Source organism: Neofelis nebulosa, chromosome 4 (assembly GCF_028018385.1).
Source record: "Neofelis nebulosa isolate mNeoNeb1 chromosome 4, mNeoNeb1.pri, whole genome shotgun sequence".
In the NCBI taxonomy this organism is placed as follows: Eukaryota; Metazoa; Chordata; class Mammalia; order Carnivora; family Felidae; genus Neofelis; species Neofelis nebulosa.
The window spans coordinates 6,102,949-6,130,334 of NC_080785.1; the positions used below are offsets into that span (position 1 = coordinate 6,102,949).

Consider the following 27,386-nt stretch of genomic DNA (forward strand, 5'->3'; position numbering starts at 1 on the left):
GACCGCATCCGGTCGCTCGCTCCGCCTCCGCCGTCTCGGTGGTCTCCCCGCCCCACTCCTCGCAGTGCGCAGCCGCGGTGCGGGTGACGTGTCCGCCCGGCCAGGCACCCGCCCCCAAGAGTGAGCGTGCGTTCCACGGACGCCGATACGAGTGGCCTGGAAGGTGCCCCACGTCTTCAACCTCCACTGTTACCTGCCTTGGGGGAAAAAATGCCCTCCTCCTCCTCCATGGGCGCGCCCCTGCCTCCTCCTCGACTTCTCCCCGTTATTACAGAAATGTTTGTTGTCTGCCTACTAAGTTGCAGGCCGTCGTCGTAAGTACGGAGTGAACCAGCGGTGGAGAGGTGGGCGTGGTCCCTGCCCTCAGGGAGCTGAGAGTTGTGGGAGACAGACATGAAACACACACTGTCGTACCGAAAATAGGCGCTTCGGTAGAAATCTCAACGTGGCACAGGTACCATTGCAGAAAGTAGAGCCCAGTGGAAAAGCCTGACAAAAGGAATTAAATTAGACTGGGAGTTCGGGAACGCTGAGATCCAAAGAGTCCGTGTGTTACCCAGACAAAAAGTGGAGAGTTTTCTGGGCAAAGAGCAGAGCGCACAGGCGCTGAAAGAAGAAAGCTAGTACCGTAGAGAAGAACTGGGGAGGCCAGCGCCAGGGGAGGTCGGAGGGCAGGCAAGGCCTTCAAAGGCCCACTGCGGGTTCCCAAACAGGATGGAACATTCCTAATAGGCAATTTGCAGGTGGACGGGGACAATCTTGTCATATGGTTTGGCGGAGGGGGGTGGGGGGTTGGGGAGCCAAGAATGCTAGGTATCCCAGGGGCATCTGGGTGGCTCAGTTGGTTGAGTCTCCGACTTGGGCTCAGGTCATGATCTCAGGGCTCCTGAGTTCGAGCCCCACATGGAGCTCTGTGCTGACAGCTCAGAGCTTGGAGTCTGCTTCAGATTCTGTGTCTTCCTCTCTCTCTGCCCCTCCCCTGCTCACTCTCTTTCTCAAAAATAAATAAAAACTTTAAAAATTAAAAAAAAAGTCCTAGATATGCTGCACGTTGTAGGACAGTGTCATGCATGACTCATCTGTTCCACACAGCTTTCAAATGTCCTTCTAAAGATTCATGTAAGTGGAAAAAAAAAAAAAAGGTTATAATTAATCCTTGAGCCTGTGTTTTATATATAGAAACAAAGTGATTTTGCAGGGTTGTAACGTGCTGAATTTTCAAGCAATGTAACTATCACGTAAATAGAAGCTAGTACTTTGTTTCATTCAGGAATTTACTAAGAGTTACTATTTTGGAGGGGCGCCTGGGTGGTTCAGTTCCTTAAGCATCCGACTTCAGCTCAGGTCCTGAGCTCCAGGCTGGTCAGTTTGAGCTCCGCGTTGGGCTCTGTGCTGACAGCTCAGAGCCTGGAGCCTGCTTCCGATTCTGTGTCTCCCTCTGTCTGCCCCTCCCCCCCCCCTCTCTCAAAAATAAATAAAACATTAAAAAATGTTTTTAAAAAGTTACAGTCTTGGAGAACTATATCACAGTAACATCACTCATGGTGTTCTGTCTGCATTTGTACTGTCACATTCAGGGTGATCCTATGTACAGGTACAAATATAGGACTATGTTTTCTAGCATACTGAAATAACATTTATTGGAAAGGATTTCCTTTTCTTTCTTCCGTTACGGTGAAGCACCTGGGCAGCTCAGTCAGTTTAGCGTCGGACTCTTGGTTTCGGCTCAGGTCATGATCTCTGTTTATGGGTTCGAACCCCTCATCAGGCTCTGTGCTGACAGTGAGCAGCCTGCTTGAGATTCTCTCTCCCCCTCTGTCTCTCTGTCCCTCTCACACACACACTCTCTCTCTTTCCCTTCCTCTCAACATAAATAAATAAAAACTTTAAAAAAAAAGTTTGCTATTAAAAGGCAACATTGGGGCTGGTAGAGTTAAGGACCACCATTCTAGGAAATACATAAGATAGAAGTTACCAGCATTTGTTATCCTTTACTGTTTTCAGTTTTCTCCTCAATTAGTCTGCAATTTGATCTCCCCTGAACAACTGGCACTTAATAGGTGGTAAGTGAATGATTTGTTAGAATGGACTCTGGGAAGCAGAGTAGGGATGCTCACCTTGAAGCTGGAAGATACAGATTCCAGACCAGTGTTGTCCAACAGAAATGTAATGTGAACCGTATGTGTATTTTTAAATTTTCTAGCAGTCACATTTTTTAAAAAGCAAAAAGAAGTGACATTAATTTTAATAGTATATATTATTAAATAGATCAAAATATTATTTCAACCTGTAATCAATATAACAAATTGAGATATTTTACATTTTTTTCACATGCAATCTTGTTTTATTTTTAATTCCACTATAACTAACATTTATTGTTATATGAGTCTCAGGTGTGCAAAATAGTGATTTAACAATTGTATACATTACTCAGTACTCATTATAAGTGTACTCTTAATCTCCATCACCTATTTCACTCACCCCTGCACCCCTCTCCCCTCTGAATACCATCAGTTTGTTCTCCGTAGTTGAGTCTGTTTTTTGTTTGTCTCTCTTTTTTCTTTGATCATTTGTTTCTCAAATTCCACACAAGTGAAATCATATGCTATGCTGTGTCTTTCTCTGACTTACTTGCTTCAGTTAACATTATACCCTCTAGCTCCATCCATGTTGTTGCAAATGGCAAGATTTCATTCTTTTTAAAAATTTTTTTTAATGTTTATTTTTGAGACAGAGACAGACAGAGCGTAAATGGGAGAGGGTCAGAGAGAGGGAGACACAGAATCAGAAGCAGGCTCCAGGCTCTGAGCTGTCAGCACAGAGCCCGACGCGGGGCTCGCACTCACGAACCGTGAGATCATGACCTGAGCCAAAGTCGGAGGCTCAACCGACTGAACCACCCAGCCGCCCCAAGATTTCATTCTTTTTATGGCTGAGTAATATTCCACTGTGTGTGTGTGTGTGTGTGTGTGTGTGTGTGTGTGTGTGTGTGTGTACATATCACATTTTCTTTACCCATCCATTTATCAATGGGTACTTGGCATTGCTTCCATAACTTGGCTCTTGTAAATAATGTTGCAGTAAACATAGAGGTGTATGTATCTTTTCAAATTAGGGTTTTCATTTTCCTTAGGTAAATACCCAATAGTGGAATTATTAAATCATATGGTAATTCTATTTTTAATATTTTGAGGAGCCTCCATACTGTTTTCCAGAGTGGCTGCACCAGTTTGCATTGCCATCAGCAGTGCATGAGGATCCCTTTTTCTCCACATCCTCACCAACATTTGTTGTTTTTTATCCTTTTGATTTTAGGCATTCTGACAAATGGGAGGTGATATCGCATTGTGGTTTTGATTTGAATTTCCCTGATGATTAGCGATGTTAAGCATCTTTTCATGTGTCCGCTGGCCATTTACTTTGCGAAAATATCTGCTCGTGTCTTCTGCCCATTTTTAAAATTGGATTTGGGGTTTTTTTTTGGTGTTGAGTTTTGTAAGTTCTTTATATATTTTGGATACTAACCCCTTATTGGATATATCATTTACACATATCTTCTCTCATTCGGTGGGTTGTCTTTTGTTTTGTTTATGGTTTCCTTTGCTGTGCAGAATCTTTTTATTTTGGTATAGTCTCAATTGTTTAGTTTTGCTTTTTATTTCTCTTGCTGAAAGAGACCTATCTGGAGAAATGTTTCTATGGCTAATGTCAAAGAGATTACTGCCTATGTTTTCTTCTAGGAATTTTATGGTTTCAGGTCTTACATTTAGGTCTTTAACCCATTTTGAGTTTATTTTTGTGTATAGTTTAAGAAAGTGGTCCTTCTCCTCCCCATCCTCCTCCTCCTCCTTTTTTTATGTAGCTTTCCACTTTTCCCAACACCATTTGTTGGAGACAGTCTTTTCCCCACTGCATATCCTTGCCTCCTTTGTATCCACGCATGCTCTTTGAAATTAATGATCATTTTACACTTATAGAACATCTCAATTCGGACTAGTCACATTTCAAGTGCTCCATAGCTACATGTGGCTACTGTCTAACACATTGAACAACATAGTTCCAGACCCTTCTCAGTTACTAAGTTTCTAGGTAGTTCTGGATGAGATATTTCGTTCGTTGGGTCTCAGTTTCTTCATAGTTTATTTTTTAATTTTTTAAAGCAGGCTCTACACCCAATATGGAGTTTGAACTCATGACCTCAAGATCAAGAGTTGCACATTCCATAAACAGAGCCAGCATGTACCCCTGTTTCTTCATATTTTAGAGAGAGTCTGACCAAATGTTTTTGCTTCTAGCACTGACCTTCTGTGATATTTCATACTTGGCAATTCTTCTTTTCTCCTCTCTACCCACATCTCTCTCTGACTCTCCCTCCCATTTTCCCCCCACCCATCCCCAGGTCTGTTCCCTGAAAGAGATCCAGCCCTTCCATGGGAATGGCAGAATTCCTCCTAAGTGGCCAATAATTTTTCTAAGCCACTCTTGCTGTGCCGGGGGAGACTCTGCCCAGCAACTGTTGATAATGGGAAATCATGGATGTGATTCGTTGCTATGCACGTGGCTTCAGAGAAGTAGCTAGTTTGTCTTTCTCTGGCCAGCCCAAGCCATTTTACAAAGCTGAATTTCTGGGACCAGAAGATTCCAGCCTTAAATCCTGGTACTGTCTCCTACCAGCAGTGTTGTTTTATTAACAGCTCTGTGCTTTCATTTCTAATCTGCAAAATGGTAATAATACCCACCTCAGAATTTATTGGGGGGGATTAAATGGGATAGCATAGATGTAAGAGCATAATAAATGTTAGTTCTCTGTAACCTGTAACCTGCTTGTAACCACGTGTTTTAATGAGGCTGGGAGAGGGAGGCATATGGTCAACAGTGCTCCCAGGAGGCTAGGTGCTTGGATGAGTGATTTTATATGATCCACAACCATATATAAGTTCTTTGCTTCATAAAGAAAGGCTTTGCAATCAGTTAACTATTGTCTATATTCTTTACCTAAAACAATGTTCTCGCCCATAGTAGGTGTTTAATATTTGTTAAATATGTTAAATAAATATCTAGTGCATACTTAAGGATTCTACTAGTAGCAGAGTTCAGCTAGCAGAACTCCAGCTAAGTAATAATTAGCCAATTAACAAAAATTAAACTCTAATCTAACAACTGTATGAGGTAAGTACTATCATCATTCCTATTTTACAGAGGAGGGTGTATTTTGCCCAAGGTCACACACTGTAAATGATAGAGGAGAGGTCTGAATGAAGGCAGTCTGCCCCCAGAATTCATGGTCTTAGTTATGCTACGTCAAGTGAGCCCCACCTACATACTCGAACAGCATGCATAAGTCACTTCTTTTATGGCACTTATCACCTGAATGTCATGGTCTGTTTACTCTTTAAATATTTTTTAAACGTATATTTATTTTGAGAGAGAGAGACCGATAGAGCTCGTGCACCAGGGAGGGGCAGAGGGAGAGAATCCTAAGCAGGCTATGTGCTGACAACACAGAGCCAGACATGTGGCTCAATCTCACAAACTACGAGATCATGACCTCAGCCAAAATCAAGAGTTCAACGCTTAACCAACTGAGCCACCGAGGCACCCATTTACTCTTTAAATGTTCCTTCTTAATCGTGAGCTCCCTGAGGTCAGGGAATAACTTGTTTCCATTGCAACTCCAGCATCTAGCTCTGAGCCTAACGCATAGTGGGCACTTAATTGGTGGAGGGTCTTGTAGAAAAAGCTATGCTGAAAGGCATGAAGGTATGAAATGGCAAGGCTTACTTGAAATACAAGTAGATTCTACTGAAGCATCAAGTTTGAAGAGGAAAACTAGTTCTCTGGAGAGAGGAGTGAGTTTTTGTTTTTGTTTTTTACCTCGGGTAGGGCAATTTGGAGAATGTGCTCGAAAGGAGTAAACGCTTCATTTTGCCTCTCTCCAGCTGTGTCACTGATGGTGAAGCACCGCTGATCAGAAGCCTGGAGAAGTAACAGGGTCAGTCACAAAGGGCCTTCCTTGTATTTGAGGCTACAAATTTGGGGGTTACAATGTAGGTGAGAAGTCTGAGGGATTTTAAACAGTCAGGCTCAAAAGAAAAGTAACGGGCAAGGTTACATGTCTAACCAATGATACCGCTGAACTCAGGAAATGGGTCTTTTTTTTTTTTTTTTTTTTTAACTTCAGAGCTCTTACCACCAGACTTACACGGCTTTGATGGGAATCTAACAATTCCAGAGAGTGTAGGCTAAGCGGCCAACGTTCAGGAAGAACGTTCGGCACCTTCTAAAAGTTTGGCTAACACTAGACCAGCCTCTAAGATCTCAGTCCCATAAAACGAGGACGCCTTTCTTTCAGGGATTTCTGTTCTTCGCATCATCTTCGTAGTGATGCGCCTCCTATTCGGGCCGCCTCTTCCCAGCCGCTTCACTCTTCCTCCTTGTCCCTCCACCTCCCCCCTCTTCTCTCCCATTGTTTCGACGCACTCCCGCCTGATGCCTGCTGGGAAGTGTAGTCCGTCGCCCTGCTGTTTGAGCCGGCTGTGCGGCCCTAAGAGCTCAGTGCCTCCACAGAACTCGACAGATTTTCGAGAGGTGGGGTAAAGCCTGGAAGGCCCAGCCCCTTACCGGAGGAGCAGTGTGGGAGTTGCAGTTTCCAGGGCCCGAAGCGGGCAGGCTGGCTGCGGGTTCCCGGACACTAATCCCGCTCCCCCTCCCCCCGCCGGCCTCGCGCCGCCTGATGACATCACGCGGGCCGGGGAGGCCCCTGCCACAGGCGGTAGTTCTCGAGGAGGGGTCTCCCCCCCGGCCGCCGCGACTGGAGAACAACACTTCCCAGGATCCTGCGCGGCGGCGCGCCGACAGCCGCGCGATGCCGTGATTGGCTGGTGAGCCGGCCGCACGCGGAGGAGCCCAAGGAGCAGCTCTGTTGCGACAGAGGCCGAGCGGCGAGGCCCAGTGAGTTGGGGGAAGGGGCGCCGGGGGGAGGGTGCTGGCCGGTGAGGCGGGGGAGGGAAGCAGAGAAGGAGGAGGGACGGGGTCGAGATGGAGGAGGCTGCGAAGGAGAAGAAAGGGCCGAGGGAGAGACGCTGACGGGCGGGGGCCGGGGGAGGTTCAGGGGATGGTGAGTGCGGAGACCCTGAGGGGACTCACGAGGGGAAGCCGAGCGCGTCCCGGGAAGAAGCTGGGCCCGACGGCTAGGTGGTGTGGAGGGGGGAACGACGGAGAGGAGGCCTGAGGCGGACGGGAGGAGGAAGCCCGGCAAAGCGAGGCGGCCGGCTGGAGCGCGGAGCGCCAAGTTGTGGGGAAACCGGAGACGGGGATCTCTGCCGAGGGGGCAGAACCTGGTCCTTGACTGGAGGCCGTGAAAGGAGGAGCGTTTCCAGAGTGAGGCAGCCCGTGGGGATTGGTGGACGGAGCCTGAGGGAAGAGATGTTAAGATTAGAAGAGCGGCCGGGGACCAGAATTGGCTTGTGAGACCCTGGCAAAATGGGGAGCGGCGAGGCATGGGCGGAGCTGGCGCTCGGCGGCTCGATGGGAAAATTCCCGAGCGGGATGGGGCAGGGCCCAGGCATTCCGTCGCAAGTTGAGACTTTTGGGGGTGTTTGCCTCCCTGCAGGCTCCCTAAGAACAGTTTCGTACCCCCTGTGGCTCATCACCATGCCCTCTGACCTGGCCAAGAAGAAGGCAGCCAAGAAGAAGGAAGCTGCCAAAGCGCGACAGCGGCCCAGGAAGGGCCACGAAGAGAACGGAGACGCGGTCACAGAACCACAGGTGGCCGAGGAGAAAAATGAGGCCAATGGCCGAGAGACCACAGGTGAATGGAGGGAGAGGTGGGCTCCTGGGATGGATGGATGGATGGATGGATGGATGGATGGATGGATCCCCAAGCCCGAGCCAGAGTCCTGACGCTGGCGGCCCTGGAGGATAAGTCTGGTGCCGCAGAACTTTTCACAGTGAACCGAACCAATTAGAGTTGCAGCTGGTGCCTTCTTGTTACTGATCAGGGAGACTGGACACAAGGTGCTCACGTAGCTAGTGGCAGACACATCTATGGGTGTTGTGCTGCCTTGCTGCTCCGGGCGCCGCCCTGGGAGCAGGGGGTCATTTCCTTGCCCTTTTCTCAGTTTCGTGCATTTCTGCACATGGTGGTCAGTGCGCCAGGTTCTTTGCCACGTTATACCTCTGTCCTTCCAGGGGTAGTGACTGTACCAAGAGAGAAACTTAGGAACTGTTTTATGGAGTTTTCCTAGCGAAGAGATGCTCTCCTGTTGTTTATATTCGGGGAAATATTCATTGAGCACCTCTCAAGCGCTAGGCACCGTGCTCCATGCCGACGCAGGATGAACCATCTGCTGGCTTAACGGTCCAGCTAAGGAAACATGGCAGTGTGTGATACAGAATTTTCCAGGCCCTTGCCAGCCTGTTCCCAGCCTCCTTTTCTGTCCCCCTGAAGATTCCCTGAACAGACCCGCTCCATCCGGACTGTCACCGTCCCTTCACTAGTCACATTTTTGTCCCTTTACACTAAAGTTCTAATACCACAATTTTTGTGCGCGTAGCTACATTTGACATTTTTCTTAGGGCCTAGCTCAGGATAGCAAAATCTTTCCCCCATCAAACCTGACCTTTAAAGTAGTACCATTCACTATACCCCTATGCTGTCTCAATGGTGTTACTTTTTATGTTGTCTCTTGTGTTTCTATACGTTGTTTACCTTTTGAGTGCAGGGACCATGTGTCTTGGGTGATAGGCCTAACCTTGCAGACTGAGATACTAAGTAAATGTTTGAAGAGGAGAGCGGAATTACTAATGCAAGTCATAACAGATAGGAATTCAGAAAAGGGGGAGTTAAAAGTGATTGAGAGAGAGCTGAGTGGTAGGAATTGTCTCCAAAATAAGAATTATGGGAGAAAGCTGGTTCAGTAAGGTCAGGCCATGGGGAAATTTTATTCCTGGCTGGAGTGGTGGAGGATTGCCAAGTTGAGAATAACGGGAGTGTGGATGAGCAGGCTGAGTTGTGACCTCTATTTTAGAAAGGCTCGGTCCTGTCTAGGCCCTCAGGAACCACGGTTAAGCAATGTCTGTCATCAGCTCTATAGGTGTGTCATCAGTTATTCTGGCTGAATCGGAAAGGTAGCAAAGTGACTCCCTCTTGAGACTATTGTCCACTGTTCCCATCACAAATATCTTGTTTACCTTTCTTTGCTCCTTGGAAAATGGGATTTTTCAGGGAACCCAGCTGTGGAATCCCCATCTCAGTAATAGATCTTTGGTTTTTTTCACCTTGCTTCCTCAGGGAGCTACTGTTGTGAAATGTGACCTTTGTTTTCTTTCCAGCCCTTTCAAAACTTTTTTCTGTCTTTCAATTTTTCAATTTTTTATTAGCATGAGTGGAGGAGAGGGGCAGAGGAAGGGAGGAGAGAGTATCTTAAGTAGGTTCCGTGTTCGGCACAGAACCCAACGTAGGGCTCGATCCCACGACCCTGGGATCATGACCTGAGCCGAAATCGAGGGTCAGATGCTAAACCGACTGAGCCACCCAGGTGCCCCTCAAAACATTTCTTATTGCCAGGGACCTGTGTCATTTCTGCTTCCTCTCCCAAGACTGGGTCCTCTCTCCTGAGTTTGAGATTACGTGATGCTATAGGTTACCGTTCTCCAACCTTTACTGATTGCCATTGCCACACAGTCTTCCTTAGGTAGTAAGGTATGGAAAGATCGAGATGTGTATCAAAGAAAGTGACTTTTGACAGATTAACCTACTTTAGAATGTGAGACTCGTCAAGACAGGCACTGGAGTTCAGCTGGTCCTCTTGTTGGGGAATAAGTAGAAAGAGACTTCTTGTGAAGTCTACAATATTCTCCGTGATGAAGTTTCTTTCAAAATCCCTTTTCCATTTATTCAGTGCTGTTCATTTGTCTTTAAGTGACAAGTGTTTTCTGGGATGCTGTAGGCTAGGAAAATGAGGTCTGTTTAAGTCTCCTTCTGAAGCTTAGGAGATGACTTAGGTCACAGATGCTGTCAACTCGAAGAGATCAAGAGAAAATGGTATATTAGCTTTCCCTTAGTTTTGGTCTTCCTCTTACCTGAGCAGATGGAGATCTAGACTAGGGGTCGGCAAACTTTTTCTGTAAAGATCCAGATAGTAAATATTTGTAGCTTCGTGAGCTATATGGTTTCTGTTGCAGCTGTTCAGTTCTGCCATTGTAGTGAAAGCAGCCTTAGGCGCTGTGTAAATGATGAGTGTGGCTGTGTTTCAATAGAACTTTATAAAAACATGCTGTTGGCCAAATCTGGCCGGCCTTTTTTTTTAACCTCCATCCCAACCCCCAGCTAAGAATGGTTTTCTACATTTTTAAAGTGGTTACATTTCACAGATCTTGATTTGGCCACTTGGCTCATAAACCCTAAAATATTTAGCATCTGGCCCTTCACGAAAAAGTTTACCGACTCCTGGATCTAGATCATAAACTCCTTCCTACTCTGTCTTCTCAGCATCTGGAATAGGGATTGGCAAGAATCGGAGTTGTGGGAAGTCTGGTAACTCAACCGTGTAGAAAAGGGACTGAAAATTTCTTCATGCGAGTCAAAACAAAAACTTTGATCTCCATTCAAAAAGTACTCATCAAGCACTTACTTCTAACACTGTACCCAGAGCTGCGGACAGAGTGCCCGCCAGCTGTCTAGTGGGGCAGCCCCTGCCCAAGCGTTGGCTCCTTGAAGGCAGAGCAGGTTTAGCACCAGCTCGTAATCACCCCACAGGATGGGGTATTCAGAGAATGACCTGTGACTAACCACCACACACCCTCTCCCGTGGAGTTGCTCTCCCCCAGGAGACAGCTGTCTTCACCCCTCTACCCTGTCTTTATTTTTCCTGTGGACAAGCACACACTCTTCTCATTCCAAGGATTCTGTGAAGTCACTCAGGGAACATAGGTAAGGGTAACAAAGACTAAAAAATCAGCAGATTCACTGAGGAGGGCACCTGTTGGGATGAGCACTGGGTGTTGTATGGAAACCAACTTGATAATACATTCACACGAAAAAATGAATAAACATTAAAATTTTTAAAAATCAGCAAATTCTCGTAGTAGTGGAAACTCAGGTGTAGTTTCTGACTGCTTCCTTAAAACGTACATAAATTGCCTTACTCTTTTCGAAGAAGCTTACCGGGACTCCTTCCACCCCCATTTCTGTCCCACTTTCAGTAATGCTTTATGGGCACTTTTCTTTATGGAAAGGTGGTATAGTGACATAGTTAAGGTCACCTGGTTCAAGTTCTGGCTCTGTCGCTAACTAGCCTTTTCGACCTTGGCTGTGTTACTTGGCTTTTTCACTTATAAAAGCGGGATTGTCGGTGTATATCTCCTACGTGTTGTAAGGATTAAGATAGATGGAGAACAATGGTGTAGCACAGAGTAAACTCAACATTTTTAGCCATTAGTAGTGATAGTTCTTCCCAGGCTTAAGATGTAGTGATGCCTGAAAAACCACCAAGGCACAACAGCTCATGGTCAGTTTGCATCTCTTAAACCCTCCAGATTTGGGAGCGTCTGGTTTTCCCAGCCGTGGCTCTGCCTGTGTTGATCCCTTTGTGCATTTTCTCACACTGGTCCCTTCTGTGCTGCTCAGAAGTATATCTTGAGGCACCTGGGTGGCTCAGGTGGTTAAACATCTGACTCTTGATTTCAGCTTATGTCATGATCTCATGGTTCATGAATTTGAGCCCTACATTTGGCTCTGAACTCGGGCTCTGCACTGACAGCGTGGATCCTGCTTGGGATTCTCTCTTCCTCTCTGCCCCTCCCTGCTTGCACACACATGTGCATTGTGTCTGTCTCTCTCTCTCTCTCTCTCTCTCTCTCTTTCTCTTTCTCTTTCTCTTTCTCTCTCTCTCTCAAATAAGTAAAAAACTTTGAGAAGTATATTTGGAGTATGGAATTCCAGTAGGTCATGGAATAAGAAAATGGTACTTCTGTAGTGTCTGCTTTTAGGTTTTAGGACTAATTCTTTAACACATTGAGAGTTCTGGCCATTCCCCTCATGCATTTATGTCATTTAAGAACAAGAGAAGTGGGCCCCTAAGTGGCTCAGTTGGTTGAGCAACTGACTTCATCTCAGGTCGTGATCCCGCATTTGTGAGTTCAAGCCCTACCTCAGGCTCTCTGTTGTCAGTGTGGAGCCCACTTCAGACCCTCTGTCTCCCTCTCTCTGCCCTCCCCTACTCGTGCTCTATCTCTCTCTCTCAAAAATAAACATTTAAAAAAAAAGAACAAGAGAGGTTAGAATTAAAAGAGCAAGTTGTGATTCTATAGAGCCTTTTGCTTATTATGGGTTATTTACCTGTGTATGTATATTTCCATTTCTTAAAAAAGCTGGTATTTTGTTTTGTTATTGCCCTGCCTTGACACAATGTTTTTCTCTTTTGTGCTGTGATTTAATTGGTCGTGTTTATGGGAAGAAAATGCCAAAATGACATGATCTTAGGAAACCTGAAAAGGTGCCAGAAAATGTTTTCTAATATTTTCTATTTTTTTTTGTATGTTCTCTTTAGGCCTGGCTTACACATTTCAGCAATAGGTAGCTAAACAGAAATAAAGTCTGTTTTGCCGCTGGTCTTAGAAAAGTTAAAAAAAAAAAAAAAAAGAACAAGTTGTGAAGTAAAAAGTAGTCCGTGAAAGAAGGGTGTTAGGGCAGATCTGTACACTCTTGAAAGCTTGTGAAACATGTGAATCACCTCCACTCGATCTTGAACCAGGTCCTACAGGGCATGCCTTTTTCAGCATTTCGGGCTTGATATGACAACATTTGGTAATCTGAGTAAGGGGCAAAAGCGACAAATGCCCACACAGGGACTTGAACCCTGGACCCTCAGTTTAAAAGTCTGATTCTCTACTGACTGAACTGTCCGAATGCTGTAGGACGTGACTTAGTGCGAGAGCAGGGTCTGTCTTATTCCCAAACTTCTTTCCTGTCTCCAGAAGTGGATTTGCTGACCAAGGAGCTAGAGGACTTTGAGATGAAGAAAGCTGCTGCTCGCGCTGTCACCGGTGTCCTTGCCTCTCACCCCAACAGTACTGATGCCCACATTATCAACCTCTCCCTCACCTTTCATGGTCAAGAGCTGCTCAGTGACACCAAACTGGAATTAAACTCAGGCCGTCGTTATGGCCTCATTGGCTTAAATGGAATTGGTGAGGCCCTTGGAAGGCGAGGTGGGAGGTGTCTCTCCTTGGCTCGTCTGTCACTCAGCAAGTATTTACTTAGCACCAGCTATATGCAAAGCAAGGAGTTTACAGTATGGGTGGGAGACCACATATGTCCAGGGAAAAGGAACTAGCAGTACAGAGCAGTGTGTGGTAAGTAACACGTGAGCAGTTACAGACAGTAGGTGCTGGAGAAGTGGGCGGGAGGGGCAGGAGTGGTGGTGTGCGAGGCCGCTGTAGGCGAACTGACTTCACGCAGGAGGGGTGGGACAAGAATTGGAGGAAGGTCGGAAAGGTAGCCCGGGGGGGGGTGGGGGTGACTGGTAGTAGGATTTGAACAAATGGAAGGAAGGAAGGGAGGAAGGAAGGTGCTCCACAAAACGGCGAGGTCGTGGTTTGGCTGGAGCGGAGGAGCTGATGCAGGGGAATGACAGGCAGAACTGTGCCGAGTGTCCTCTGCCCACTCTCTGCTTGCCCTCCTCAGGAAAGTCCATGCTGCTCTCTGCTATTGGGAAACGGGAAGTGCCCATCCCCGAGCACATTGACATCTACCATCTGACTCGGGAAATGCCCCCTAGTGACAAGACACCCTTGCAGTGTGTCATGGAAGTCGACACGGAGCGGGCCATGCTGGAGAGGGAGGCTGAGCGGCTGGCTCACGAGGACGGTAGGGCTCCCAACTTGGGACGGGGGGTCGGGGGGTGGGCTTCCTCCCAGGAAAGGCCCGGGGAGCCTCACGAGCCATATGCCGCCCACAGCGGAGTGTGAGAAGCTCATGGAGCTCTACGAGCGACTGGAGGAGCTGGATGCCGACAAGGCGGAGATGAGGGCTTCGCGGATCCTGCACGGACTGGGTTTCACGCCTGCCATGCAGCGCAAGAAGCTGAAAGACTTCAGTGGGGGCTGGAGAATGAGGGTTGCCCTCGCCAGGTGACTTCCTTTCTCCTTCTCTACCGTCTGTAGTTCCCCAGTTCCTTCAGGGTCGGATGCTCACTCCAGTGGAACTGTGTAGAACAGAGGTCAGGATGGGGCGCCTGGGTGGCGTAGTCGGTTAAGTGTCCGACTTCAGCCAGGTCACGATCTCACAGTCTGTGAGTTCGAGCCCCGCGTCAGGCTCTGGGCTGATGGCTCAGAGCCTGGAGCCTGTTTCCGATTCTGTGTCTCCCTCTCTCTCTGCCCCTCCCCGTTCATGCTCTGTCTCTCTCTGTCCCAAAAATAAATAAAAAATGTTGAAAAAAAAAAAATTTAAAAAAAGAACAGAGGTCAGGGGTCAGTAAGTGCCAGACGAGACACGACATCAGCAGTGTGAAGGAGGGGTGGTATGCGTGGGCTAAGGCGCGAGCCTCCTGGCTGAAGTGACCATTGTTGGATCTCTGGCACAGTGTTTAGGAATCCTGGGATCAGCCTTGGGTAAAATGGTAGACCGGGTCCATTTCTTCTTTCTTCCTGACTCCCATCCTATCCTTTTTTGTATTTCAGTCCTTCTAATTGTTGCTGTATAAAGATAAAATATTAGACAGCTGTTAAGCGATCTTTCCTTATCCCCCTGTGAGCTGGACCCAAAGTGAGTTTGTGTAGACCATCATTCCCTCAGCGGTCCCCCCAGAAAGTCCCCAGCTAAGTAGGTGGTTCCCTCACTCCCCTATTTCTCTGCCAAGTGAATTGGTGACACTTGCTGCTTTAGCAAAGCTGCCTGCGTGTGCTTTGGAGCCGAGAGCAGTGGTTCCACGTGCAAGGATTAGCCACCTCCGTTCATCTAGGGAGCTGCAGAGGTACAGATTTCCTAGCCTCTTCTTCATATCTCTGTGGTTGGAATACTGGAATTTGGTGCCCAGAAATTTCATTTCTAAAAAGCTCTGCAGTGCGGTGACTGCAGATGTGGGAACCAGTGCTGTCCCCTTGCGTCTCCTGTCTTGACATTCCATCTAAGAAAAGAACATTTTTTGCCCTCCTTGCTAAAGGCTGGCAACCCCATCGATTTAACTTGGATGCTATTTTGCTTTAGCAGTTTATCTCCTCTATCCTTTTGTCTTCCTGACGGTCACCAACTTCAGCGTGAAAGACCTGCAGACTCGTAAGGACTTTTACAACCTTATCTTCAAACTGCACCATCCCTCTGCTTCTCAGCCCTGTTTTCTGCCCTTTCATCTCAGCTCTTCAACTCTCGTTTCTCTCCTCATTCTCCCCTTTCCTCTCAGGCGTAGAACCTAGAATTGGTTTCAGGACTCAAGCCAGACCTGACCAGGGTTGCAGGTAGCAGGCAAGTCCCCTCCTGTGTAGCGCCCATTAGACTGAAGGGGCTCTGTCTCCTCTCCTGTCCTTCAGAGCCCTCTTCATTCGGCCCTTCATGCTGCTGCTGGACGAGCCCACTAACCACCTGGACCTCGATGCTTGTGTGTGGTTGGAAGAAGAATTAAAGACGTAAGGGGGTAGGGATGGGGTTGGGAACGGGCAGGTCCTGAAGGGGGAGTTGAGCAGTCTAAAGGGAGTGGGTGCCCGGAAACCGCAGTGATGCTAGAGCAATGAGAAAATGAACTGACGCGAGGCCGGGTGAAGGCCAGATTGAAAAAGTAGTAAGCACCTTTCGGGGAGACCATTTGGTTTGATTCTTTTTTTTAGCCTGAAATGTGTGAAGTTTTTTGACTTTCTGGTTCTTCCATTTAAAATACAACACCTTTATCAAAGACTGTATTTTTCTCTTAACCGTATTTATATGCGTCATATAAAGAAAGGATTCCCACTTAAGATCATGATGCAGTAGCAAAGGAAACCTAGCTGATGTGGCAATGGTCCTTGTATGGCTGCAGCACTGAATAACCCGGAATACTGTACCGACTCTGAGGGAAGGCTTTTAGCGGTCTCTGCAGTGACTGGTACCTTCTTTCAAAAAGAGGAGCACAGTGATTTTTATTGCGCCTGTTCCAGTTCTTCCCACCCACAGTGTTACATACATTTATGGATATGTTTGTGTACATACGCTTGTTTTTACCATCGTTGTTAAGCTGCCATCTCCGTTCTGCTGAAAATTAGAACGGAAGATGGAGAAAAGTCAGACTGAAAGGGGTCAAAGTGTCGTTCCGGGTAGATGGTGCACTGGTGGCCTAGGTGGTTGCTGAGAGCCGGGAATTGGCTGCTAAATCTAACGGGTGCTCAGGATGGGAAAGGATGAAGGTTTTCTGGGCCTCTCAGCTCCCCTGCTGTGGACCGTCACAGTTTGGAGCACCTCCCTGACTGGTTCTCTGGCTTTGCAGTTTTAAGCGCATCCTGGTCCTCGTCTCCCATTCCCAGGACTTTCTGAATGGTGTCTGCACCAACATCATTCACATGCACAACAAGAAACTGAAGTATTACACGGTGAGTAGGCCCCAGCGTCTGCAGAGCAACCTCAGCGCTTACCAGTTCCTTGAAGGTCTCCTTTAAAAAAAACAAAACAGACTTAGCAGCCCTTTTCTACCTATTGCTATAAAAAGATGTGGACAAGGAGTCCTGCCGCTTGTTCTATTTTAGTCTCAAAGTAGTTGCTCTCAGGTTGTAGGCCATTGATTGGCAGCCTGTGTACGTGATGTGTGTGCCTTATGGTAAAGAGGTTGACTTTGCATGGTGCCCAGGCAGGGCCTGCCGATCCCCGCCTTCTTGAATGACTGCTTAACTCTGCTTTGTGACAGCCCATTTACCTCTCTTTCCGTGAAGACTGGGAGTCCGGATCTCAACAGCCCACTTGTCTGCCTTGCCTTTTCATTATCTGTATTTAAAAAAAAGAAAAAATAGGAGTCCTTTTCATTCATAGTTATACTCACTGTGGGAGTATTAATAACTTCTCATATAGTCTTCCAGAGATTTTACGTGTACTTGCACGGATTTGTAGACAATTTTGTGTATACACATCACAGCTGTAATACTAATAATCACTCTCTTCTGTAGGTTGCTTTTACGTTTTAATATATCTTGCGCTGCTTTTCATATGAATAGTTATAGATCCACCTCATGCTTTTCAGTAATTGCATAATATTTCATTGTGTAGCTATCCACTCCTTTATTTGTCAGACCCTTTCTGATGAATATTTAGGTTGAGTCCAGTTCTTTGCAGATAGAAACCATGGCAGTCCAATTGTGCAGCATTTGCTAGGGCCTAAATCTGATTGGTCTGCTGTCTTCCTTCCTGGGCGCAGTTTCTGTAGCCTGCATGGGGCTTGAGCCTCTAAGGGTGGGGACTGGTAGGAGGTCCTCTTGGAAGGCTGTGAGCCTCATGATGTCCGTATGACGCTTGTGATCAGGGCTACTGTTGGTGCTGTGGGTGTCTTTACGGCTAACCTGAGGATTTGATCTGGAGCCCTGCTCCGGCTAAGCTAAGAGTGAGAGGCACACAAATGGAAAGACTTCAGGTTCTAGGTTAGGGTTTACTTTGCCAACGTCCTTCCTCTTTCCCTACTGCACAGTCTTCTAGCCAGGGCCAAGTCCGATGCCATCTCGCATCTCCCTAAACCCTGAGAACCCGGGGCCGAGGCTAAAACTGCCTGCCTTACCTGGCATATTTCTCTTCAGGGTAATTATGATCAGTATGTGAAGACACGGCTGGAGTTGGAAGAGAACCAGATGAAGAGGTTTCACTGGGAGCAAGATCAGATCGCACACATGAAGGTAGGGCAGTTGTAGATGAGCTCACGTTCTCGTGGAGAGTTGGGGGATGGTACGTGGGGAGTTCGGGGTGCCGGGTGTCAGGAAGACGTTGTCGTCGGTATCTACCCCGCATTTAAGGAGGGTTGCTTGATACCTGCCCCTGCTACAAGCCCCATTTCTGGTCTCTTTCAGAACTACATCGCTAGGTTTGGTCATGGCAGCGCGAAGCTGGCCCGGCAAGCCCAGAGCAAGGAGAAAACGCTACAGAAAATGATGGCATCAGGACTGACAGAAAGGGTCGTGAGTGACAAGGTGGGGTCCGAGCGAGTGGAGTTAGTGCCCGAGGTGAGGCGGAGGAGACATGATCTAACCGGAAAATGCCCTCTCCTTCTCCTAGACCCTGTCATTTTATTTCCCACCGTGTGGCAAGATTCCTCCACCTGTCATCATGGTGCAGAACGTGAGCTTCAAGTATACAAAAGACGGGGTGAGTCCTCCTGGGTGGTTGGGAGGCTGGGACACATTTTACAAGATAAGCGTCAACAGGTTGGGAGAGTCTCCGGTTCTTTGCTCAACACGCCTGCTAACCTGTGCGGTGCACAGGACTTTTCAGGGATACCAGCTTAGGTGCCTCATCCAGGGACTTGAGTGGCCCCTCTTCAAGTACTTGGAAAATTGCTCAGCTGAGATGGCGGGTGGAGGCAGTGGGTTGGGGTCTGCTCTGAGAGCTTCCTCCCTCCTCCATACTCCCGCCTACTCCGGTGGCGATGGGGGACATGACAGGGCTAATCTGCCAGCCAGATTGATTGATTGGTAACCTAACCTCATATTCATCCCTCTCATCCACTCAGCCCTGCATCTACAACAATCTAGAATTTGGAATCGATCTCGATACACGAGTGGCTCTGGTGGGGCCCAATGGAGCAGGGAAATCAACTCTTCTGAAGCTGCTAACCGGAGAGGTATGGTGCCAGGCTGGGGCATGGGACTTCCAAGAGTAGGTGCTTACTGTGTCTGAGGAGGGAAGGTGTGAGGGGCTTCTCGGAGGCCCTCAAGGCGCCTGAGTGCCCTGGTGGTGAGTGAGTCAGCTTCCGGGGTGGGGGATGTTGTCATTGGCAGTGCTGAGATTTGGAGCGGTTTTCTCAAAGAGAGGGAGGGAGGGGAGTGTGTTTGTGTGTGTGTGTGTGTGTGTGTGTGTGTGTGTGAGAGAGAGAGAGAGAGAGAGAGAGAATACATGCATGTGCCTCAACATTTTTCTGTTTTCAGCTAGAGCATCTCGAGGGAATCTGTGCATCGAGAGCTGTGTTTTTGTTTTAGAAAACCCATGTTGTACATATATACGAGTCCTTTGTTTTACTGGTGGTACCTTCCGTAGTAGACCTTTAACTACTAAGTAGACTGTGTTGTATGTATCTTTGCCTCTCTTGAGAACATCTGTTTCAGTACATCTTCCTAAATATTTTTAGAGTGGCCAGAATAGCAGTCGATGAGGTAGTGATGTAGATTCTATTTGGAAGTTCTGAGTCTTGTTCAGTGAACATATGTTTATTTCCCTACTCTGTCTGTGTCTGCTTCTCACGAGTTTCTCTTTCTGTGTGTTTATCTTTCCACCTAATACTCTCTTCTTTCTAGCTACTACCCACAGACGGGATGATCCGAAAACACTCTCATGTCAAGATAGGGCGTTACCATCAGGTACAGGCCTTGGGGTCCGGGAGATGCCCAGGGTGTGGAAAGGGGGGTGCATGTGACCAAGTCAGCTTTTGCCTGCTTCTCCTGGAATCTTGAACAGGTGCCTGGGTAGAGGTGGAGAGTTACTCAGCAGTTAACCCGGCGAGGTTCCTTTTGAAGTGGGACACCAGTCACATCTGAGTGGATTCCTTTTTTCCTGTAGCATTTACAAGAGCAGCTGGACTTAGACCTCTCACCTCTGGAGTACATGATGAAGTGCTACCCAGAGATCAAGGAGAAGGAAGAAATGAGGAAGATCATCGGACGATATGGTCTCACTGGGAAGCAGCAGGTCAGCACAGGGGGGTGTGGGGGAACAGCGCCAGATAACTGGGAGATTGTGGCTACACGGCCAGGGTGCACTGCCCTGGCGACCCAAGTTCGGGAGCTGTCCCAAAAGTCTCTTTCTTTTTCTTTTTCTTTTTAAAGTAGGCTCCATGCCCAATGTGGAGCTTGAACTCACAACCCTGAGATTGAGATTCACGTGTTCTACTGAAAAGTCTCTTCCTTTGATTCTAGCGTCTGAAAGAACCCGCTAGCTTTCCTTTGGCCCAGGTGTATGTATTGGAGTATTCAGGTCTCATTATGAGGAAGGGGCAGGGATAGCATCCCAGTCTCTGACATGCCTTCGCCCCAGACTAGCAAGATAAACCAGAATGCTTGAGGGGGAGGGGAATTGAAACCTAGAAAACGAGTTCCTGGACTCAGATCTCGATTGAGGGTCCACCACATTGTTCCACTTAGTTACGATTTAAGTGCCAAGGGAGAGCGAGAGGTGTGGCCTGAGTAGCAAGCGCTTCCGGCTTCCGCATTTATCCCTTACAGGCCTTGAGAGACTGGTACCATCTCACAGTGATCTTGGGTCTTCCTTTTTGTAGAATTGTGGCAGTATTAATGGAGAAGCAGCGGGAGGAAAGTGAGTCATGCTGTGTGGTGGGAGTAACACCGGGTTCTGTAAATGTCGCGGTTCCACGCAGGTGAGCCCAATCCGGAACCTGTCTGATGGGCAGAAGTGCCGAGTGTGTCTGGCCTGGCTGGCCTGGCAGAACCCCCACATGCTCTTCCTAGATGAGCCCACTAATCACCTGGACATTGAGACCATCGACGCCCTGGCCGATGCCATCAACGAGTTTGAGGGTGGTATGATGCTGGTCAGCCATGATTTCAGACTCATTCAGCAGGTGAGGCCCCTGGCTGGAGTGGAAATCAGAGAGGAGGGGCGCCTGGGTGGCGCAGTCGGTTAAGCGTCCGACTTCAGCCAGGTCACGATCTCGCGGTCCGTGAGTTCGAGCCCCGCGTCAGGCTCTGGGCTGATGGCTCGGAGCCTGGAGCTTGTTTCCGATTCTGTGTCTCCCTCTCTCTCTGCCCCTCCCCCGTTCATGCTCTGTCTCTCTCTGTCCCAAAAATAAAAAACGTTGAAAAAAAAAAAAAAAAAAAAAAAAAAAAAAAAAGAAATCAGAGAGGAGGGCGGCGAGGAGAAGGTTGGGTAGGACACAGTCATGGCATGTGGAGGGCACTTAATATGTGTTTATTGGATTTGGGAAAAGGGCTCAGGGTGTAGACAGGGTGATGAGGACCAGATTTTATGGCCCTTTGAAAAACTGAGAAAGCCTTAATGGAAAACTTTCATTTTTTCAGTAGCTGTTTGGAGACATCAGCCTACTTGGCATTTGGCAATGTTAGCCAGAATTGGCGAGGGAGTTGGGTAGAGGATAGGGTGCTTTTACTACTGTCTCAAGATTCTTCAGCATGGAAGTAGTATTATACTAAGGAGGATTTGGACTAGAGGGCTACCACCAGTCATTGGTGGAAAGGCCGCTGGTCATTTCTCTGAAGCTTTGGGAAAGATGGGATAGAGAACAGGAAGCTGCGGGCGAGGCCTCTAAACAGTTCTAGGCCCTGCCGGGGAGCTGGAAATCAGGAGACAGAGCAGGTTGTGGCTTGGAAGGCTCCAAACCTGCTGGTTACGGTACCCCTGGGTTAGGCATCCCAGAGAACAGACAGACAGTGGAACTGTGAGCCGCATATGGGACTGGGCAGTGGAGGTTTCTTCCTGGAATTCCTCTGACAGTGGTCTTTTGGGCAGGGATGGGGAGAGTGCTGGCCAGGAGGATTGAGCCTCAGATTTCCTTTCTAGGTTGCACAGGAAATCTGGGTCTGTGAGAAGCAGACAATCACCAAGTGGCCTGGAGACATCCTGGCCTACAAGGAGCACCTCAAGTCCAAGCTGGTGGGCGAGGAGCCCCAGCTCACCAGGAGGACCCACAATGTGTGAGCCCCTGCCCGGGCTGGGCCGGGCCTCTGGGGCCACACTCCTGCATTGCTGCAATACCGCTCCCCAGCCCCTCCCCTGTCCCCACCTGCCTTAGCTGCACTCTGTGATCTTATCTACAGCTGGACAGTACCTGTCCGTTTCCTGTCCTTGCAGTTACTTTTGTCCATGTCTGGACTCGGCTGGCTGTTCTGCCAGCTCCTTGCTGGTTACTGACGTGATGGTGATGCAGCCAGAGGCACCTGCGGGTTAGCCCAAGGGCCCACATCCTGGGTTGGCCTGTGAAAGAGCTTAGGGTCCTCGTTTTCTGGGTTTTGGTGATGTTGGAGGAATACCCCCCAGCCCACCGCCCCCATTCCTTTCCGCTTCTGGTTTGGAGCTGTGGACCAGGGCTTTAGTCCTGGTCGGTTTTTAAATAATTATTTAACAGTGTAACTTTTAGACCTGCGTGACATCTACCAAGTGTCCAATAAAGAAAGAAGAAGCCATGGTCCCTCCCTTCCTTTTCTGGTCTCTGGGCCCTTCGCTTCCCTCTTCCCCTCAGCGCCAATACTCACATCCCCTCAGCAGGAGCTTGGGTGGAAATTGGCGGAATGGACGCAAGCAGGGCTGGAGTAACTCTCTCCTTCCTTTGATTGAAATTCTGCCTTTTCTTAGCCATTGCCTCACAACACACACATCAGAACCACCTGGAAGACTCATTTGGTATCACAGGTCACCGGGTCTTGCCTCAGGGTTTCTGATTCAGTAGGTCCGGGGTGAGACCAGGAAGTAAAACATTTCCAACATGCTTCCAGGAGCTGTTGATGCTGCTTGTCTGGGGGCCGAACTTTGAGAACCACTCTCCTGGAACGTGTTTTTCAGGGTGGTCGGAGGCTCCCCTGCTGCAGCCTCTGCCACAGCACTTGGGCCAGCGGGGGTGGGGGTGGGGGTGCTTGTTAAACTGCAGATCCCCGGGCGCTGCCCTACTGATGCCATCTGGTGGGTGAGAGAGATGAAACGGGAGTCTGCATCTCACACGGGTTTGTGAGCCACCGTTCCTGGGTGGGATGAGGAAGTTTTGTTATTTTGCCTATTCTCAGCCTTAATTTTTGTTAGCATGATCTAATTTACTTCCAACCCAGAGCTCTGCGTGGTCTGTCTGAACTTGACAAGCATCCGCAGCCTTTGTTCACCAGGGACACCAGTGCCCCTTATTACTGGTGTGGCTTCATCACCTCTGAGGCCTCAGTGGCCGGCCCTGTGGGGAAACATACACAGCCGTGACTTTTCAGTGCTCATTGCAGCACGTCTGAGACTGTCCACCCAAAACAAAGTCCCAGGTGGTGTCCAAACCCCCAAGGAGCTCACGATCTAATGGGAAGCCAACGATGACTAGCGAACGAGACCGGGCATAAATCAGAGGCTCAATTGTGACTTGTTGGGAAACACAGAAGGGTTCGGAAGGGAGGGAAGTTCTTGTGAGTCCGGAAAGGCGGGATTGGTACTCGAACCTGAGAGGTGAGTGGGACCTCAGGTGGCCCTGAAGTCCAAGAGCGTCCCCGGGGAAAAGGGACAGTAAGAGTGAACGTGACGTGAGAAGCTGCAGCTGAGCCCTGGACGGCCGAGGCCGGGGTGAGGCTAGGACTCCTCCTCTGCCCTCCAGCCCTGAGCCTGGCTTTGTGGCTTCGTGCCTCTTGTGGGACCTGGAGCAAAATAGCCTAAGTCTGTCTGCCCTGAGTGTCCAGAGACTTGGGTAGGGGGGAGGATGGCCTCAAGAATGAGCTGCTGGAATGAGGGGAACGGAGGTGAGAGCTTCCGCTTCTTCGGCCAAGGGAGCGCCCGGGTATGTTGGCAGGAACTCCCCTTGAAATCCCTTGGTCTCCACCGTAGCCTTGAGGTGCTGAGGCTTCAGAAGTGGAGGAATCGAAATAGGCTACAGGTTGTCTCTCCCCCGCTCCCCCCGCCCCCAAAAAAAGCAAGCCAAAGTTTCAAAAACTTGGAGGATGCTTAAAAAGCCCACTGTACACGATCTCTCTACCAAGGCCTAAAAGTAGTGCTTTGTTGCGGATTATGAATTGCCCTCCGGTCCTCTTAAACCTTAGCGTGCAAGAGGCAGCCGGATGTTGGGAGGTAGGTGAAGAGGTGAGGTTGGGGAGGTGGGCGCCGCTCAGGCTTGCTCTCTGGCCCACTGACAGGTGATGCTCGTCTTTGCTCCTCTGCCCCACCTCCTCTTGATTGGGAAAACCCTCTTTCCCTCCCGGCCTGTGGTTCATGTCGCACCAGGTTTCTGTAATCACAAGTTCTCTTAAGAACCTGAAACACTGTTCACACATAGGGGCAAAGCGAGAACTCCTCCGTTTAACAGCCGCCTTTTTCTTCCCTTTGCAGCTAACCTCCACAGGGAGCCCACATCACCTGCTTTATGGAGAGCAGACAGCGTTTCTCGGCTCTGGCTCCTCCAGTCCACCCCACCCGCTCCCTGCCGGGCCCTCCCAGCCTGTGGTTCCCTGCTGCCCACATCTGGTCCGGGCTCGGGTTCTGCTCCATTTCTGCCTTCCTTCCAAGCCTCACCGTACTCAGCACGCATTGATTCCACTCTGCTTTGTCTTTCTGGGGACCAGTTCTCCCCACTTAAACTGTGCCCACCCTACAAGACCAGCTTCAAATCCCCACTCCTTCCATGCAGCCCTTTGGCTCCTACGGCCCTCACTCATTTTTCTTTTCTGAGCTCTGTCCCTACACTCCCTCTTTAGTCCTTCCCTTCTCTGTTTCATGTGAGTCACTCTTGCCTCTTTGGCTGTATTGCAGGGCTCTGGGGGCAGCGGGGTGGTGGGGTGCCCTGTGTTCCTCCTGACGCTCCCCTGCATTTCGAGTCAGCTGAGCACAGTGGTTGCAGGGTGATCTCATGGCGTGGTCTGGTGTGTGAACTCTTAACAAGTGTGTAATACACTGGGAGATGATCAGGTGGGGGAGGAGACGGTGGGGGGTGGGAGGGCTTCTTATTCAGAGCCAGGAAATCACTTGGGGGAGAGCCGGGAGCTATCAGTCTCCTTCAAGATTAACCCAGAGCATGTTCTGGATCGGGATGGGCCAAGCTCCTCCCCGCCCACCCCCTCCACCCCAGGTGCTGGCCCCCAGCCCCACCTGGTGGGCAGCTGACCCCATAAAAGTCCCCCAAGGAGCAGGAGGCGGCTGTTAGGAAGGGCAGGAGGATGAGCGCAGAGCATGGACAGCAGCAGCAGTCGGGGGGCCGGAGGGGCCGTAGTTCTGGCGACAAGAAGTCCAAAAAGCGCAGCCGGCGCAAGGAGACCTACTCCATGTACATCTACAAGGTGCTAAAGCAGGTGAGAGTGGGGAGCTCGCACGCGCGCGTGTGTGTGCAGAGTACGACCGGACAGAGTCATACTCCGTTTCCCCCGGCACTGAGGGGAGGGGCCTCCGGCACACCGTGCCCCTTGTGAAGTGGCCGCACTCGATCTCAGAGGTCCCCACAGCCTCCCAGTATCTGTCGTGCACCTGTGATGCGCCAGAGACATTTAAAGCACGCCGCCACAATCCGGAAGCTTACGGGGCTCTGGACGGACCAAACGCTTATGCGGAGCGTCAGGAGGGACGTAAGTAAAAGGCAAGACCGTACGAAAGTGTGGAGCTGAAGGACGATCACGTGCCGGACGCATCATGGTACAAACCAGAGGCGCTAGTCGGTGGTGACCGGGAGCAGGGAGCGGTGTGTGCGAGCTGAGGTCTCGGGCAAGGCCTTCCAGCCCCACAGCACTCAGTCACCGAGGGGCTGAGGGACCGGCCTACTGTACAGATGAGGAACTAAGGTCCGTAAAGGCGCAAAGCACTGACTGAGCCCCATGACCTGACAGCAGCAGCAGTCAGGCCCCCCGGCCCTGAGCAGGCCCCTCGCGTACTTCCGCCGGTCGCGCCTCTTAACCCCCAGGTGCTCCAAATGCTCTCTGTTCATGCGGCCTACCAGAGCACCCGGGAGAAGCACCCACTCCTGGCATTTGCACACTGACGGGTATTTGAGGGGCATCAGTGGGCACCCAACAACAGTGTGTCTAGTACACGAGGCACCCTGGTCTCGAAGCCTCTGGCCCACTCAGCGGGGCCAGGAGCAGGCAGCACAGCGGTCTTGCCTGCCCTGAGCCTCCCCGACCCGCCCGAGTCTCACTGCTTTGTCCGAGCAGGTCCTAGAATTTAGATCCCGTTAGCAGTTTCGGTGACCTGACGCCCCGGGTCTCTGGGAATGCTTTTGTGGGGCCGGGTCGGGGGGGTGGGGGGTGGGGGTGGGACCATCAGTGGCGTGGGCTGGCCAAAGGGGCGGCAGCGGAGGACAGACTCTGGCACCCTGAAGGAAGTGGGGCTGGGAGCGTCTGGGAGCCCCGCGGCTCAGCCGACCTTGGGGCTCAGAAACAAGTGTTGGCCCTGGATTGCACGCGCGAAGGAGAGCTGCTGAGTGAGTTACCCTCGCTCCTGTGAAACTTAACTGTTACGCCCCTCAGCCCCAAGGGGAAAACGATGTGATGACGACACAAGGGGTTTAGGCTCTGATCCCGTGGTCCGTGGCAACCAGTGGCGGCGGCGAGAGCCTGCGTTCCGCTTCCGTGTCCACCATCGGCTTGATGGACGTCGCCGGTCGTCTCTTCTCTCCCACCTCCCAGGGAAACACTTGCTGTCTGCCTGGTCACACGTCAGGGTTGTTATCGGGCCCCTACCGCCGGTTTGACTGGAGATCATCTAGCTCAAAAGCTGGTGTGACAGAGGAGGAAACTGAGGCCCAGAGGAGAGTGCCTTAATCTGAGGTCCTCCGGTGATTCACCGTCCGGCCACAGAACCCTGGTGTCCTAACTCCTAGTCTGGTGCTGAGGCTGCGTCACATGAGTGCGTCCTCTGGAATGTAATGTGGTGACAGTCCGCCAAGTTAGGCGCGTAAACCCTTGGGCCCGGCGGCGGTCTGTCTCACCCCTGGGAACGTCACCTCGAGGAGTAACACTATGCGAACGCATTAAATGAGAAAAGCAAAATGCTGTGTAACTGATCCCATTTGTCAAAGACTGATGCTCCCATGTGCTCATACGAGGACCTTAATCGCATTACATCCTACCGGTGGGAAAAACTTTCCACTCGGATGTGGTAGTAAAAAACCAAATCCCTACCTCCCGGGCTTGGCCTCTGGCAAGAGGCTGGTGAGGCAGCCTTGCGGCCCTGCCTCCAGCTTCCTGCAGTCCCGAACTCGGGGCTGGGGCTGGCGGGGTCGGGCGGAGCCTCCTCGCTAACAGAACGGTCTTGCTGCTTCCCCAGGTGCACCCTGACATTGGCATCTCTTCCAAGGCCATGAGCATCATGAATTCGTTTGTGAACGATGTGTTTGAACGGCTGGCTGGCGAGGCTGCCCGGCTGGCCCAGTACTCGGGCCGAACCACACTGACCTCCCGGGAAGTCCAGACGGCCGTGCGCCTGCTGCTGCCCGGGGAGCTGGCCAAGCACGCCGTGTCTGAGGGCACCAAGGCGGTCACCAAGTACACCAGCTCCAAGTGACCCAGGACCTAACGTTAATAAAGGGTGAACTGCT

The 27,386-nt window shown here is 49.9% G+C and overlaps 2 protein-coding genes across 4 annotated transcripts; both read left to right on the forward strand.

The window, feature by feature from the left end:
* The first annotated feature begins 6,798 nt into the window (after window positions 1-6,798).
* ABCF2 (ATP binding cassette subfamily F member 2) lies at window positions 6,799-22,319 on the forward strand. Of its 3 annotated transcripts, none has more exons than XM_058723778.1 (15): window positions 6,799-6,951; window positions 7,613-7,810; window positions 12,979-13,191; window positions 13,688-13,870; window positions 13,962-14,133; window positions 15,529-15,624; window positions 16,455-16,557; window positions 17,746-17,841; window positions 18,013-18,132; window positions 18,218-18,307; window positions 18,672-18,782; window positions 19,453-19,515; window positions 19,715-19,843; window positions 20,529-20,732; window positions 21,689-22,319. In XM_058723778.1, the coding sequence occupies exons 2-15, from the start codon at window positions 7,654-7,656 to the stop codon at window positions 21,824-21,826; spliced, it is 1,875 nt and encodes a 624-aa protein (XP_058579761.1). In that variant the 5' UTR covers window positions 6,799-6,951; window positions 7,613-7,653; the 3' UTR covers window positions 21,827-22,319. The 3 variants fall into 3 exon arrangements, with proteins under 3 accessions (XP_058579761.1, XP_058579762.1, XP_058579763.1); XM_058723779.1 differs by lacking the exon at window positions 6,799-6,951 and adding an exon at window positions 7,006-7,117; XM_058723780.1 differs by lacking the exon at window positions 6,799-6,951 and adding an exon at window positions 7,204-7,380.
* A 2,483-nt stretch (window positions 22,320-24,802) lies between these two features.
* Window positions 24,803-27,386, forward strand: LOC131508723 (histone H2B type 2-K1). The gene is made up of 2 exons (XM_058723783.1): window positions 24,803-25,149; window positions 27,116-27,386. The coding sequence occupies exons 1-2, from the start codon at window positions 25,018-25,020 to the stop codon at window positions 27,350-27,352; spliced, it is 369 nt and encodes a 122-aa protein (XP_058579766.1). The 5' UTR covers window positions 24,803-25,017; the 3' UTR covers window positions 27,353-27,386.

What these genes read in the sequence shown, in the direction of transcription:
- ABCF2 (XM_058723778.1), top strand. Translation starts at nt 7,654, where the DNA reads ATGCCCTCTGACCTGGCCAAGAAGAAGGCAGCCAAGAAGAAGGAAGCT. An exon ending in GCGGCTGGCTCACGAGGACG is followed by an intron (nt 13,871 to 13,961) that starts GTAGGGCTCCCA and finishes TGCCGCCCACAG; the next exon opens with CGGAGTGTGAGAAGCTCATG. An exon ending in ATCAGATCGCACACATGAAG is followed by an intron (nt 17,842 to 18,012) that starts GTAGGGCAGTTG and finishes GGTCTCTTTCAG; the next exon opens with AACTACATCGCTAGGTTTGG.
- LOC131508723 (XM_058723783.1), top strand. Translation starts at nt 25,018, where the DNA reads ATGAGCGCAGAGCATGGACAGCAGCAGCAGTCGGGGGGCCGGAGGGGC. An exon ending in TCTACAAGGTGCTAAAGCAG is followed by an intron (nt 25,150 to 27,115) that starts GTGAGAGTGGGG and finishes CTGCTTCCCCAG; the next exon opens with GTGCACCCTGACATTGGCAT.